This window comes from Vigna radiata, chromosome 7, assembly GCF_000741045.1.
Source record: "Vigna radiata var. radiata cultivar VC1973A chromosome 7, Vradiata_ver6, whole genome shotgun sequence".
NCBI classification, from domain to species: Eukaryota; Viridiplantae; Streptophyta; class Magnoliopsida; order Fabales; family Fabaceae; genus Vigna; species Vigna radiata.
The window spans coordinates 47,478,455-47,493,214 of record NC_028357.1 but is presented as its reverse complement, the minus strand read 5'-3'; the positions used below and the strand labels follow the sequence as shown (position 1 = coordinate 47,493,214).

The 14,760-nt window shown below is 34.9% G+C and overlaps 1 protein-coding gene across 1 annotated transcript; it reads left to right on the top strand.

Moving 5' to 3' along the window:
- Positions 1-2,075: 2,075 nt before the first annotated feature.
- LOC106768482 (kinesin-like protein KIN-12C) lies at positions 2,076-14,615 on the top strand. The gene is made up of 34 exons (XM_014653659.2): positions 2,076-2,774; positions 2,848-3,003; positions 3,663-3,746; positions 3,848-3,967; positions 4,053-4,166; positions 4,271-4,363; positions 4,469-4,629; positions 4,714-4,788; positions 4,910-4,997; positions 5,112-5,170; positions 5,276-5,339; positions 5,495-5,560; positions 5,656-5,814; positions 5,932-6,036; positions 6,208-6,443; positions 6,530-6,599; positions 6,703-6,747; positions 6,832-6,890; positions 7,302-7,353; positions 7,452-7,508; positions 7,981-9,718; positions 9,842-9,915; positions 10,046-11,344; positions 11,430-11,537; positions 11,734-11,894; positions 12,112-12,196; positions 12,289-12,363; positions 12,525-12,764; positions 13,224-13,322; positions 13,410-13,484; positions 13,561-13,619; positions 13,813-13,924; positions 14,003-14,110; positions 14,201-14,615. Exons 1-34 carry the CDS (start codon positions 2,385-2,387, stop codon positions 14,333-14,335), a joined length of 6,621 nt encoding a protein of 2,206 aa, XP_014509145.1. The 5' UTR covers positions 2,076-2,384; the 3' UTR covers positions 14,336-14,615.
- The last annotated feature ends 145 nt before the right edge of the window (positions 14,616-14,760 follow it).

Genomic DNA, 14,760 nt, shown 5'->3' with positions numbered 1-14,760 from the left:
ATTGTTTATTAAATACTGCAAACCTTTTAGTGTAATTTTTATGGTGTAGATTGCAAAAAACCTTTTTTAAACAAAATTGTAAATGGTCTTGCAAGCATACGTTGATTATTAATCAAACATTCATGTAAGTCTTATATAAAATAATATGAGAAGAGAGTAAAAGAAAAAAAAAAAATAGTTGATTTAAGAGCAATAACTATAATTCAATTTAATAAGTCTCTCCATTTGAGTAATAGAAAATTTACAATTTTTATTAGAGAAGTTGTACTAAAAAATGGGTAATTTTTGCTAAAATTGTTTTATGAAATATTTGCAATTTGCATCATAAAAGTTTGTACCAAGGTTTGATTTAACTTTATGGTGTATTTTTATTTTTGTAAGAAAATATTATTTTATTGTTTCGTTACACTTATTTATTTATTTTTCTTTTCAACATTGATCACCCTTCACGGTTGGCGACTTAACGAATGAGGTTTGTGATAGTATAGACTTTCACGTTTGAATATGCATAATTTTATTGAACCATTTTTACGAAGAGTTAAACTCAGCAGGAATGACAGTCAACGAAATTTCATTGTAATTAATAATGTTAACAAGAAAATTAACACACATACGGATAGAGACTTATGAGAGATAGACAGATCAATGTTTATTAGAATGATATATTGTTTGTTACATATTCATGTAAAGAACTATTCTATAAACTGACATTTTAAATTAGTTATAATTTAATGGTTTAATATCTTCCTTGTCCTCGTATTTGTGTGAAAATCTTAGTTCGGTCCCCAATTTTTAAACCGTTTCAATTGGGTCATAATTTTTGTAAAAATACACACATTTTATTCCAACCGTTAACTGATATCAAACAACGTTAAGTTTAGGTGACGTAGTATGCTAACGTGTTAGCTTAATCCCTTCTTGGTCCTTGTATTTGTGTGAAAATCTCAGTTCGGTCCTCAAGTTTTGAACTGTCTCAATTGGGTCATAATTTTTGTAAAAATGCACACACTTTACCTAAATCGCTAACTGATCTCAAACGGGGTTAAGTTTAGCTAACGTGAAAATAAGCAGTGTTTCACGTGACAATTATTTAGTTTATTTGAATTAGGGATTTTATTCATCTCTCTGTGAATCGGGGATTTTACACAGATTATCTCGTCGGCTCAAAAAATAAAGTCACCGGAAAACTTGCGTAACCAGTGCAATCAGTCTCACAGCCTTTTCTGCAAATGAACCAACTTGGTAACCTATACGTTCATCACCAACCTTTAAGCTATTTATTCCACTGATAGCAAAATATATAACTGTTGCACAGTGAGATCAGTTAACGATTGGACTAAAATGTGTGCATTTTTACAAAAATTATGACCCAATTGAGACAGTTCAAACAAACTGAGATTTTCACACAAATACGAGGACCAAAGGAGGTATTAAGCCTAATTTTATTTCAAAAATACATTAAAATAATTAAAGTCTTTTTTTAATACATATAAAAAAAACAATTAAACAATAAACAAAATCAATGAAAGGCAACCAAGCAATTCCTTATATTTGTTCTAAATTTAACAAAAGAAATTTGCACTTTAAAGTTTTACTTTTTTTTATGAACTGTGATATAAAATGTTTATCATCTGTTTTTATAATAAACAATAACTTGGTTTCTATTATGACAATTGCACATGATTCTTCGTTTTTTATTCGAGATTGTAACGTTAAATAGATGTTTATGGCAAAGTAATCCATGCATACCTTAGAAAAAGCACGAATATAAGTTCAAATTGACACTCATTACTACGTTATTTCTTTCGAAACTTGTAGGCCATTTCTTTTTTATATGGTGAAAACAATAATAACACGTAATAACATAAAACTCAAATGTAAGTCCCGCCATCATGCATATAAATGTAAGTTAAAGGTTTTAAAATATATAAAACCAAATTAAGCTAAATATATAAAAAAAAATGAAAATAGTCAACGTTAAAAAAACAGCACACTCTTTGTAAAGAACAACTCTTGATTAAGTAAAAGTTTAAACTCTCCTCCCATGAATTATTTTTAAACATTGGAGTACTTCCAAAAGGAATAAAAAGGCTGTGTAATATTTTTTTAAACGACTAATTATAATCAGCGATTTTCAGCATCAACGAATTACAATTACTTAACCTTTGCCACCTCTTTAACGTTAGTCAGGATCAGCTTCGACAAATCACAGCTTGGGTTTGAAATTTAAAAGGTGTTTGTGGGTGACGTTAGCAAAAGAAAGGGCACGGCTACAATTTTGGGAAGTTGAATTTGAAATGAGGCGGGTCCTCCTATTCCATCCCGCAGCAGTAGTAAAGAGAGGAGCTTGGTCTTGAACAAATCAGAATCAGAATCAGATAAAAATGTGGAAGGAAGCTCGAACATCCTTTCGAAGAAACCCTCAAAGCGAAACGAACGAGAACGAATTGGAAGGATGGCAGAACCCTATAAACTTTCCACCTCCTCGAACTCCGCTGAACTCCATAACGGATCCTTCTCAGTGTCAGGAACTCGAACCTGCTCGCCAGCATCGATTTGGGACTGCAACTCCCAGGCTCTCCGCTAGGGTCGGGAAGCCGCAGTCCGAACCTAATTCGGCGCAGAGCACGCCGGCTAGAAACGCTTCCAGGGTTTCTCTCGGCGGGGGAAGAGCGAGTGCGTGCGCGTTGCTTAAGGAAACGGAATTCTGCGTCAACGTTCCGCATTTCGAACTCAAAGACGACCCGTCGTTCTGGACGGATCATAACGTGCAGGTAATTTTGCATTCGAACGGATTCTAGATTGTTTTTTCTCACGTCGTTCATGTAACTGAGGTAGAGTTTTCAGGTGCTGATTAGGATTCGACCGTTGAGTAACGTGGAGAAGGTTTCGCAAGGACATGGTAGGTGTTTGAAGCAGGAAAGCGCGCAAACTTTGGTTTGGCTCGGTCATCCTGAAACCAGATTCACCTTTGATCACATAGGATGCGAGACCTTATCCCAGGTGAGTCTCCTCCACTTTGTCACAAATACACTATAACGTATACAAACTGCATGTTATTTCAAATTTTAAAGTGAACGATTTAAGAAAGAGGGCTGACTTGGAAATGGTTTATTTCATATGCTTAGTCAAATTACTTATAAAGCAATGTATATTTCCGATAAGAAGATACATATCTATTCTAGAATGTATGGGATGCATTACGCGTATGATACATGTGTGTGGAAATTCGCTAAGTGTGTTGTGTTGTGTTTATATATATATATAGTAAATACGTTGCAATTCTGCAAATCCAAATAAAGACTATACCTCTCGGACAATATGAAAAAGAAAATAAAAATTATAATTCTATCGTAAATCACTTCTTATTGGTCACAAATAAGAATACATTTTTTGCATCCTTTTTTGAGATTATCCATAAAAAGATAATCGATGGTCATTGCCAATATGTTTCTATATTACGCTACTTTCTAAATATGTCACATGTAGATTTATTAGATTTTTTGTAAATACTTAGATACTTCCTAGACACATGTTAGAGAGTAGCTAAGAGTATCAATATTTGATAGTAGGCATGTATCTGATGTGGACACATGAATCGAATGAAAGTATTGTTTCTTCATAGCTTATCAGTTATTCATTATTGCGGTGAACTGGTGTAGGAAAACCTGTTCAGAGTTGCTGGAGTTCCCATGGTGGAGAATTGTTTGTCTGGTTACAACAGTTGTATGTTTGCTTATGGTCAGGTAAGTGTGACTTGTGGGGATTTAGTGTCTTGTTCTTTGCTGAAAGCTGCTATGTATTTCTTTGCTTGTTCCTGAAGTTGTGCGTGGCTAATTGTCTGCAGACAGGTAGTGGTAAAACATATACCATGATGGGCGAGATTAAGGAAACAGAAGGATATCTTAATGATGATAGTGGGATCACACCAAGAGTTTTTGACTATTTGTTTATGAGGATTAAAGCGGTGTGATATTACAATGTTTGTGTTTTCACCTGAATATACTATTGTTTCAAACGTTGAATTTTCTTACGCATTATTTATGATTTAGGAAGAAGAGAGTAGGAAGGGTCACAAGCTGAAATATAGTTGCAAGTGTTCCTTTTTGGAGATATACAACGAGCAAATAACTGATCTTCTTATGCCTTCATCAACCAATCTGCAAGTAATCCACAATTTATAACATCTAACCTGATTTTAAATTGCTGTTTACTTGTTACTATTAATGCTTTGCATAACATAGTTTAAAACTCAATATTCTCCCTGTAGCTCAGAGAAGATTTGAAGAAGGGAGTATACGTTGAAAACCTTACTGAATATCGCGTGGAAACAGTTTATGATGTTCTCAGGCTTTTGTTACAGGTTGGGTTTTGTACTCAAATATGTTCACCATTAAATTTACCTTAATGTTTTGTGCTGTGCTTGATCATGTCTAATCTGATCTTCCTCACCTAAATACTTTCACAGGGCACTGCGAATAGGAAGGTGGCTGCTACTCATATGAACTGTGAAAGCAGTCGGTCTCACAGTGTTTTCACTTGTATTATTGAAAGCCAATGGGAGAAAGATTCTATGACTCACTTTAGGTTTGCTAGGCTAAATTTAGTAGATTTGGCTGGTTCTGAAAGGTAATAGAATATTTTTCATCAGAATCTTTATAAACCGTTGCAATTTATTTTTCAAAACCAGGCTTGACTTGCACTTTCATCTAGGCAGAAAAGCTCTGGAGCAGATAGTGAACGTTTGAAAGAAGCAGCAAATATAAACAAATCTTTGTCAACACTTGGGTAACTCACTATCACGGACTTGTTTTTCAATTTATTTGCTGTTGATATATTTAAGTTGAATCTTAATAATGTCTACCACAACGATTCGTGTTCAAATGGCTGACCTTAAGTGCTTTGTTAGATTGGTCATAATGACTTTGGTGGACTTAGCCCATGGGAAGCCTAGGCATGTTCCGTACAGAGATTCAAGACTCACGTTTCTTCTTCAGGTTAGATACACAAAGTTCTACAAATTGATATTGTTTTTTCAGTAATATTACATACAATCTAGTACATAATTTTCTGTAGTAATATGGTTGTACTCTCCAAAACATTGTATGCAGGATTCTTTAGGTGGAAATTCAAAGACAATGGTCATTGCGAATGTCAGCCCATCAATTTGGTCTGCGTTAACTTTGTTGCTTAAAGTTAAATAGTGAACAATGAGTTCTCCTTGATGTTTCTTTGTTTTCTTATATCATTGATGTCGATATTTCTTCCCTTGCAGCTGTGCTAATGAAACACTAAGCACTCTGAAGTTTGCGCAGCGTGCCAAGCTTATTCAAAATAATGTACTCACCTATTTAAATGCCTGCATTTTTTTTTTTTTTTTTTTAATTTTTTGGGTTTGTGTTTTAATTACACACCATAACGTATGGTATGTAATATTTGTTTATTGAGATAATATATGAATTGATTGATTTTCTTTCACTTACACTAATAAAAGGCAAAAGTGAATGAAGACGCATCTGGTGATGTAAGTGCATTGCAGTGGCAGATTCAACAATTGAAGGTATTTGATGATGTTTGAAATTGTGGGAGGTTATCTACAAAACCATACTGCATCTTAGGGCTGACTTAACTGAGACTTGTACTAAACTTGAACAGGGTCAACTGTCCTTTCTGATGAACGATAAATATTTTCCTACCTCGTCAAATTTAGAGCCAAATTCTGAGAAGTTTAGATTGAGTGAAGTGTCAGAAGGATATGACTCTTTGGGAGAAAGAGCAACAGCAGATCACAACCTACTCATTCCAAGCAAAGAGGTCAGTTTATGACAGTTATGGTGAGGGTTTTGTATTATGGGTTGTTAGATTGTCAAGGGTTATTGCATAATAATTATTACAAGATTCACTGAAAGTTAGAGCTGTTATATCTGGAAGATCAAATGCATGAAAGCTGCTTTGGTTAGTGCCCTGAGGAGAGAAAAAATGGCAGAAACTACAATCCAGAATTTAAAGGCTGAAATAGACCACAAAAATTGTTTGGTAAGTATGTTTTGACTAAAAAATTAACTCTCCGAAAGATATCCATGTTTTAACCTGACTATAATTTTACCAGACCAAAAGTCTATCCTCAGAAAATTTTTCAGGGAATTACGTGAATAGGCCCAAATGTTTATAACATTATGAACTTAAAGTAATACCATCTTTTGGCAGGTTCGACAAAGGGAAGAGGATAGTGAGCATACTTCAAGTATGCTGAGGCATTACAAGGAGAAAATCAAACAACTTGAGTTATTGGTAGATGGGAAATTGACAGCTGAGAAGTATCTCATGGAAGAAAACAGGGCTTTGCAGGAGGAGATTCAGTTGCTTAAAGTGAAAATAGATAAAAATTCCGAATTATCAACACTTGCTTTGGAGAATGATAGACTTTTGCGACATCCTGAACTGTAAGCTGAGTGGACAGTTAATATTCTTTAGTCTTAATCCTTTCCTGTATACCAACGATTCATTTTACATCAGTTCTTACTACCAGATCTCAAAACTCCTATGAGCATGGAGAACGGGAAAGATTGCTGACTGAGTTATCTGAATTGCGTGATCAGGTTGGTTAGATCCCATAATTTGTCATTCCTTCTCTTGAAAGATAAATATCAACTTTCGTGTGGGTTGGATTTCTGATGTTTGGTATTTTTCTTTAATGTTCAGCTCCTTGGCAATCTCCAAGGAAAATTTACATTCTCCATGAAAAATGTAAATCAGGTCCACTTCTTTTATTACTTATGCCATTTATCTGAGATTTTCTGTTTTCACTTGGTGTTCTCTGTGATATTTCAGGATATTGATACTGCACAAGAACTAGAAGAGTGCCAGAATATGAATTCTAAATTGCTCAGGTAGACAGTTGTCTTAAATATCGTAATCATTATCATCGTTGTTGTTAATGAGATACTTTGTATTCTATCCTATATGTGTATTCTAATAAGCGAATTCCTTGATAAGTGCATTCACCATTTCATCATTTCCTTGTATGCTAAGGTGTAGCTTCAATGCTAACTTATTGAAGCTGTATTTAGTTTACAAGTTTTTATAGCTTGACATTTAGCGAGTTAGAACAAGTGAATAGTGCATATATTGTGGAGAACATGAGACTTGTTGTCTATACTTTTGAAAAAAATGATTTTGTTTCTTCATTTTCTCTCCATATCATAATTGCAAATAGTCCTTAGTGGGGATACTATTATTGCATTAAAATCCAAAAAACTATTTGCTGGTAGACTACTAACTAATTTCTTTCTTCTTTGCAGAGAAGTGGGTAAATTACAATCAGAGCTGGGAAAATATTTGAATTACAATCAAGTTAAGTCTATATGAGCCTCTGTTCTAATACTGGAAACGCATGTGAATACATTGCCGAACCTCTGCTTTATCATGTTTAACTCTTTCCATTCTTGCAGGTTTTGAACTCTTTTGAGCATCCCAATGAAATTCTAAAGACAGATAAATGTTCATTGGTGAGGAAAGAATAACATGCAATGCATTTTTAACTTTTGTTTTTTAGTCTGTTTTACTTATGATGGTGATTTTAACACCAATGCATTTGTGTGCATGTTGTCGTAGTTTTGATCTGGTATTGTGTCTACTGCATAGGTAGATAGTCAATATGACCAAAATCTTTAGCAATGTCATCACTTGAAATAAATTTAAGCAGCAAAAAAAACAAAATTTCTCAGTAGTGCATGTAAATATAAGTAGATAATAATAATCTCCAAAGCAATTTTCCTCATGTTGAGCAAATATTCTTATTTCTTAAGTAAACTGTTATTCATTAATGGAAATTCCTGTGGCGAGGGACATTCTAATCTGCATTTGAGAAATATTTAATGGTTAATAGTTTTACATAAGCTCATCTTTGTAGGGAACCGAGTTTCATGTGTGTTTTCTTGTTTTATGATGAAGTTCATCAGATTGAGTTAAATTTTACAGGCTGGGACAATATCTGTGAGAAGTGATTCTGGAGATGAAGTTCTGTCTTCTACACGGGAAGTTAACGACGATGCTTTAGCAAATAAAATTGAAACAAAAACATTGGGAGCCTCAGGAATGCTTGCTAAAGATAATGAATATAACAGCAACAAAGAGTTAAAGGCAAAGTTAGAAAAAATGGCCAAGGATCTTGAAGAAGTACGGTTAGTTAATGACCAATATCAAGAGGAATGGATAATACAATTATCTCAGAAACAGGAGACCGAAAGAATCTGTCAAGAGGTTGAGATGGAGACAACCAATACAATTCTTCAGTTACAGGAAGAGCTTTCCCATCTTCAGTCAGAGTTTGAAGAGAGGTTATGCACCACTGCTCACGAAAATACAGAGCTAAGAAATATTATTGCAGAAAAAGAAAAGGAAATTAAGTCGCAGAGTTTAGACTGGGAAAAAGCAATATTGGAACTGACAACCTTCCTTCTAGAAGGCTCAAGATCTCTCAAAGAGGCCTGTGGTCAGGTAAAAAGCATTTCTTGTTCATTTCCCCAGGTCAATTCTTGGATTTGTGAGCATGTTGACATGGCTGTCAAAAAGTATATTGAGAAGGAGGAAACAATTCTCCTGCTACAAAATAGCTTGGAGGATGCACAGAAGATGGTATTGGACATGGAGGTGAAATTAAGTTCCTTAAGGGAAGCAACTGTAACCTTAAATGCATTTCAACAGATAGACAAGAATGAAGGCATTGAAGAGGCAATTGAGTTACAAGTGTTGTTAAATGAGAAGACCAATATGATAAGGATGCTAGAAAATGAAATAAATCATAAAAACAATCAACTTTGTAAAGCAAATAAACAAGCTGATGCTGCGTTTCTTGTAGCAAAATGGCTCTCTGATAGTTATAAGGTAGCTCACATGAATGGTGCTGTTCAAGACGTTTCCATTCCTGAACTTGATGTACAAGGCAAACTTGGAAATTGTACTATTTCTGAGAATCAAGATGTCCTGAATAATTTGATACTAAATGATCTTAAGGCTCAAGTTGAGTTAACTAAACTCGAGGTAATGGAGATGGAGAATGCAGTTAAAGCATCTTTTATTGATACAGAAATACAGACAGAAGCTTTCCAAATTGGTGTTTCAGGCCTTACTTCTGCTTACAGGGACTTGATTCAGGACATTGTCAAGGAAACTCGGGACATCAGGAAAGAAATAAGGGATTTGAGGATGTATCACACAAGTTTTGAGGGTTATACAATAGACTACTCAACATCAAATGCAAACAAATATCAGGAGTTTGTGAACCAACATGACAAACTGCATCAGATAAAAGAGCAACTTCTTGAAGTGAATAGAAGATTGAATGTCATAGGGAGTCTTATTAGCACAGAAGCAGATGTGTCTAGCTTACAATTAGTTGATGTGGATGAAGATCTTGTAAATGCTGATGAATTGAGCACTGATAGTTCGTCACTCTCTGATTTGTCAAGTGAAATTGAAAACTTTGCTTCTGAACAAACGATAGACCTAAAATCTGAAAGATCCGCTGTAATTCAGTCTGATGATTGCAAATCATCAAATCCAGGAAAGCTCACTGAAAGACCAGTTCTCAACGAAGTACTAGTGTCTTGTCTGAGTAAAGAATTAAGTGCCTCATATGATGGTTTTCAAAGACTGTATCTTTCGTTGTCTGCATTCCTTCGAGAATTGGATGATGGATTCTGTTCTTACTCAAAAGGTATCATTTCACTACTTCCATTTTTCCTTTCATATAAATACAGTTTTTTATATGTCACATCTATTCATATTTAGTCATATGAAAAGCAAATAGAAGACTAAATCATGTCGTGGTGAATAACAGAACTGAAAAGGGAGGATCTATTTTTCCAGTTGAGCTTGCAGAAAGATGAAGCAGAGAGTGGGAATGACAGAGAGGTATGTAGCTTTCCATATAGTTGCCTAAATAATAAATAAATGACCAAGTATTAAGTTTACTGCTTGTTTGACAAAGTACAAGAATATAGGGCTGTTTCTTACATTCTCTTAATTCTCTATCTCTGCACAGATATTCGGTTTTGGGGAGACGAGGCCTGATGATCGTTTCTTAACCAAATTTATGGAAGCTCATGCAACAGTGAAGGAAGCTGATCTTACACTGCATGCATTGACAAAAGCATATGAAGATTCTAAACAGTTGACTGCTATGTGGAAGCAGTCTGGTGAAATCTTGATGCTTGAGAGAGCAAGCTTGGAAGAAGAGATTCAAAAACTCAAATCTTCAGTTTGTCACAAAGAAGAAGAGAATCAATTGCTAAAGGACAACATCCATTTCAGTTTGATAGAGATGGCAAATTCGGTTTCTATGCTAGAAGAGCATTTATTGCAAATTCAAACTGATGTGGAGAAGAAGCTTTTGACAATGTATTCTGATATTCTTTTGACTGGGAAGGAGATGCTAGACTTTATGAAAAATATGAGATCATTGGTAGAAGATATTTTCTCTCAGATGGTGGATGGAGGATCTGTATCTTTTGTTCTGTACAATTGCTGTGTAACAGAGCTTGTCAGTAAATTTGCCTGTGCCACTATGAACCTTAATTTGCAATCAGCCAGACACGGGGAATTGCATTTTTTGGAAAAGATTTCCTCTAGTGTTGCAGACCCTGTAATTAGTACGGGCAGTGCAGGTGCGGTGAAAACAAACGAATGTGTTTTAATTCAGAAGGTGCCTGAGCAGCCAGATTTGCCCAATGTCATATTATATGAAAATATGGCTCTTAGAAAGGAGTTAGAGAGGAAGCAAGTGTTATTAGAGGGCTTACTTTTTGACTTTAGGCTATTGCAGGAATCAGCTTCCAACAGCAAGGACATTAAGGATCAGACTGAGAAGTTAATATGTTCTCTTAGCCAAGTTCGGTATGAGCTGGAGACTAAAGCAAGTCAGCTTGATGATATACTGGTTCAGAACAGAAAACTTGAAGGTTCTCTAGTTAATACCGGGAAAGCCTTAACTACGTCACAATATGAGCTTAAACTTGCTAAAGAATCGATTGAGAAACTTTCTAATCAAAATGTGGAGTTAAGGGAGCTTCTGAAAGATTTATATGCCTACAAAACTGAAGCTGAAGGTAAATTGGATGAACATAGAGAGGTGATTAGAGGTTTGGAAAAAGAGATTACTAATTTGACAGCTTCACTGGAAAACCAATCACTTTCCTTGTTTGAAAACATTGAGGATGAACTAAACCAGGTAATAATAGAGAGAGACCAACTCCGTGAAGAAGTTTGTGTCTTGACTGGTAAGCTTGAGATGGCTTATTCCTTGGCCGATGAAAAGGAAGCTATTGCCATGGAAGCACATCAGGTATGTATGTGCTGATTATTCTTTTACTTTCAAATAATTCTTATTGGTGAAACCACATTTGGCGGAACTGAAATATCATTTGTAGGAGTCAGAGTCTAGTAAGCTGTTTGCCGAGCAAAAGGACGAGGAAGTCAAGATTCTGGAACATTCTGTTGAGGAGCTTGAGTCTACCATAAATGTTTTGGAGAAAAAGGTCAGTTTCATGTATGATTCCCTTGTATAAGGATTACGGAAAAGATTTTGGGAGGTAATTCAAAGGATGAAGCTTAGTAATTTTATTATTGTTTAATACCACTACCTTTTTCGGTAATATCATTAATGCTCAATAGGATAACTGAACTGGTCGTTTACATATTAACTTCTTTATGACTTGAATGGAATTGTCATAGGTACATGAAATGGATGAGGAGGTGGGAAGACATCGTTCAATCAGTGATTCACTAAGAATGGAACTCCAAGCTTTGAAAGAGAGATTATTGTTAGTTGACAAATTTCCCAAGAATGTTGATTCAGGAAGCACAAGCGTTCAAACTGATGAGCAGATATCTAGGTTAGAGCTGCAATTCCTTCCTTGATATGTATTATAGTTTATTGTTGATCAACTGTAGGTGTAGATCTTTTTCACTCTCATAGCAACCTGATTAGTCGATGAAGTGGAGATACAAGATTATAGTGTAAAATAATTTTTACATGAAAAGTTGGTCCAGATTGTTTTCCTTTTTTGATTTGATTTCTTCCTTGTTCATCTTTTGAAAACCTTGATGCAGGCAACATAATGAAGTACTGGAACTTCATGAAGCACTAAGTCGGATAAGGTTTCTTGAAAAGGAAAATGCAGAACAAGATAAAGAGGTATTTTTACTAGACTCCCAAGATAATTACAACACATTTAAATTTCATTACCAGACTCCCATAACTCTGACATTTTGTATATTTTCTGGAAGATTAAAAGGTGCAAAGAGTATATATCCGAAATTGTGTTGCATGCTGAAGCCCAAGCATCACAGTACCAACAAAAGGTACAAAAATATAAGTTTATGTTTTATCAGCTAATTTTATGGGTCACATTGAGTTAAAAGCAAGTTTAGTAACAATATTCTTATTTGATAAAAGCAACTTTGTATCATCTTTTATTCTTACATTATCATACTCTTTTGCTTCATTTATCCGTCTTGGTTAGTACAAGTGCCTGGAGTCCATGTTCCTTGAAGTGAAAACAGAAACATCAAATTCAACGTCAGTAGTACCAGCACCAGATAAAAATGAGAAAATCTCAGTAAGGACAAGAGGTTCGAGCTCACCATTCAGATGCATTTCAAATCTTGTTCAGCAGATGAATCAGGAGAGAGATCAAGAACTATCAGTGGCTAGATTACGTGTGGAAGAACTAGAGACACTTGCAGCTAGAAGGCAAAATGAGGTCTTTTTTTTAGACGATTGGAGAGTACATGTTTCAATCATTTTCATATTATAGATATAAGGGTTTTAGACAATACATGAAAAGAAAAAATAAAAAAATGAAAATGCTGGTCTCAAGAATCTATATTAGAATGTTGTTTAATTGTCATTCATAATTCATCTCAACCTAAACCAATATCACCTTTTGTTTTTTGTTGGATTTCTTTTCTTCGACGCCTTAATTTTTACATGACTTAGTGATGTAACAATGTTTACTATCTGACTCACGGACTAAGGCTTTGTTTTTCTTTTTCCAAAAGCAATTTTTCTTAGAGTTAGCCAATAATTAAGCTGCAGGCCAGGTATATAATTTAAGGTATAGGACTAACGGAACTACTTCATATAGATTTTGTAACAGCAGTAAGAAAATTTAGCACAATAATCACTCAGTGCTATTGGTCTAAATTTTATAGTGGATCAGGTGTTCGTGCTACAAACAAGGCTGGCCGCTACTGAAAACATGACTCATGATGTCATTCGGGACCTTCTTGGAGTAAAGTTGGACATTACCGACTATGCAGTAAGTTTCAGATTCATTTATAATTGTGGGGAGTTGATGGTTATGATTTCTTATTGCCTCGCGTTTTTTGCTTTTGGTATGTTATAGAATTTGATAGACGAAAACCAAATTGTGAAATTAGTGGAGGAGGCTCAGCATCATAGAGAAGAGTTCTTAGCAAAGGTACTTAGAGCCAAAATCAAGATGTATACTATATTTTATCACGGGCTTGTCTTAATTACCATCCTTTTCTCATTAGGAAAGAGAGAACCTCGATCTAAGACAGCAGATAAATGATCTCGTTGAAGAAAGAGAGAGGTTAGTATATCTAAGAAATCATGTCTCAGCAATCTGCTTTCCGTGTGTTTTCAATCTGGTATAGCTCATGATTGAGGAGTTCTTTTTCGCAATTAAACTATTTAGATTTGGATGATTTAAAACTGCAAAAAGGTTCAAAACTTTCATTTCATAATTCCATTCTTCTCACTACACATAATAATATGTGACTCAGCTGCATATCGGAACTGAAAACCAAAGAGGCAGATATACTTGCTACTCAGATAGCACTGCAGCAACTGCAAGAACGAGATCAGTTGCTTTGCGCACAAAATGAAATGTTGAAGGTATGTCAGAAGACATATTTGTGATTTGAGTTTCCCAAAGAATTAAAAAAAAAATCTTATTGTAACGGTTTCTGGTAGATGGACAAGACCAATCTCTTGAGGAAGGTTGCAGAATTGGATGACGCGGTAAAAACTCTAGTTGGGACACGAAATAGCCATCTTCCTCCACAGTCATCAAAGACCAAGGCATGTCTACATAAGTTTCTATTTTTGGTAAGGTTCTAGTCTTTACAAGGAACCATTTTCCTTATGTGCCATTCATTTTATTGATTACAGGACAAAGGTGCTATAAATATGGGTACAGTTGGATCCAGTAAAAGGTTGTCTCAACCCGAACGACGTCTTTCTCGTCTTAATGACGAGCCTGTTCGTTTCCGCAAATTTGCTGGTAATAATAATTCACAAGGCTAAATAAATTAACTGTACATACAGTCTTCACACGCACAAGAGAGAGAAGCATAATTTTGCCAAAGAAAAAATGTACGCATATCCCATTTGTTAGGAAAATAGCATTTGCCAATTGGCTAGTGTTCTCCTTTATTATATCCCTCACCTCGGGGAGCGAATTAACTTTGTATTTGTTCAAGTTTTCAGTTGATATATTCCAGGTTGTCATCTTCAATTTTCCACCAATGGTGCTTTTCGGTCTTTTTTTCTCGTGTAAAATTTATCATCTAATAACCAATTAATTGTCTCTATCTGATTTACTGTTACTCCAATTGAAACTTTCCTACGCGTGACAACAATACATTATATCTTCAAGAAATTCATTAAATTTATTAATTACAAAAATATGAAAATATATCAAATCTATTTATTTAATTTTAGGAATACTT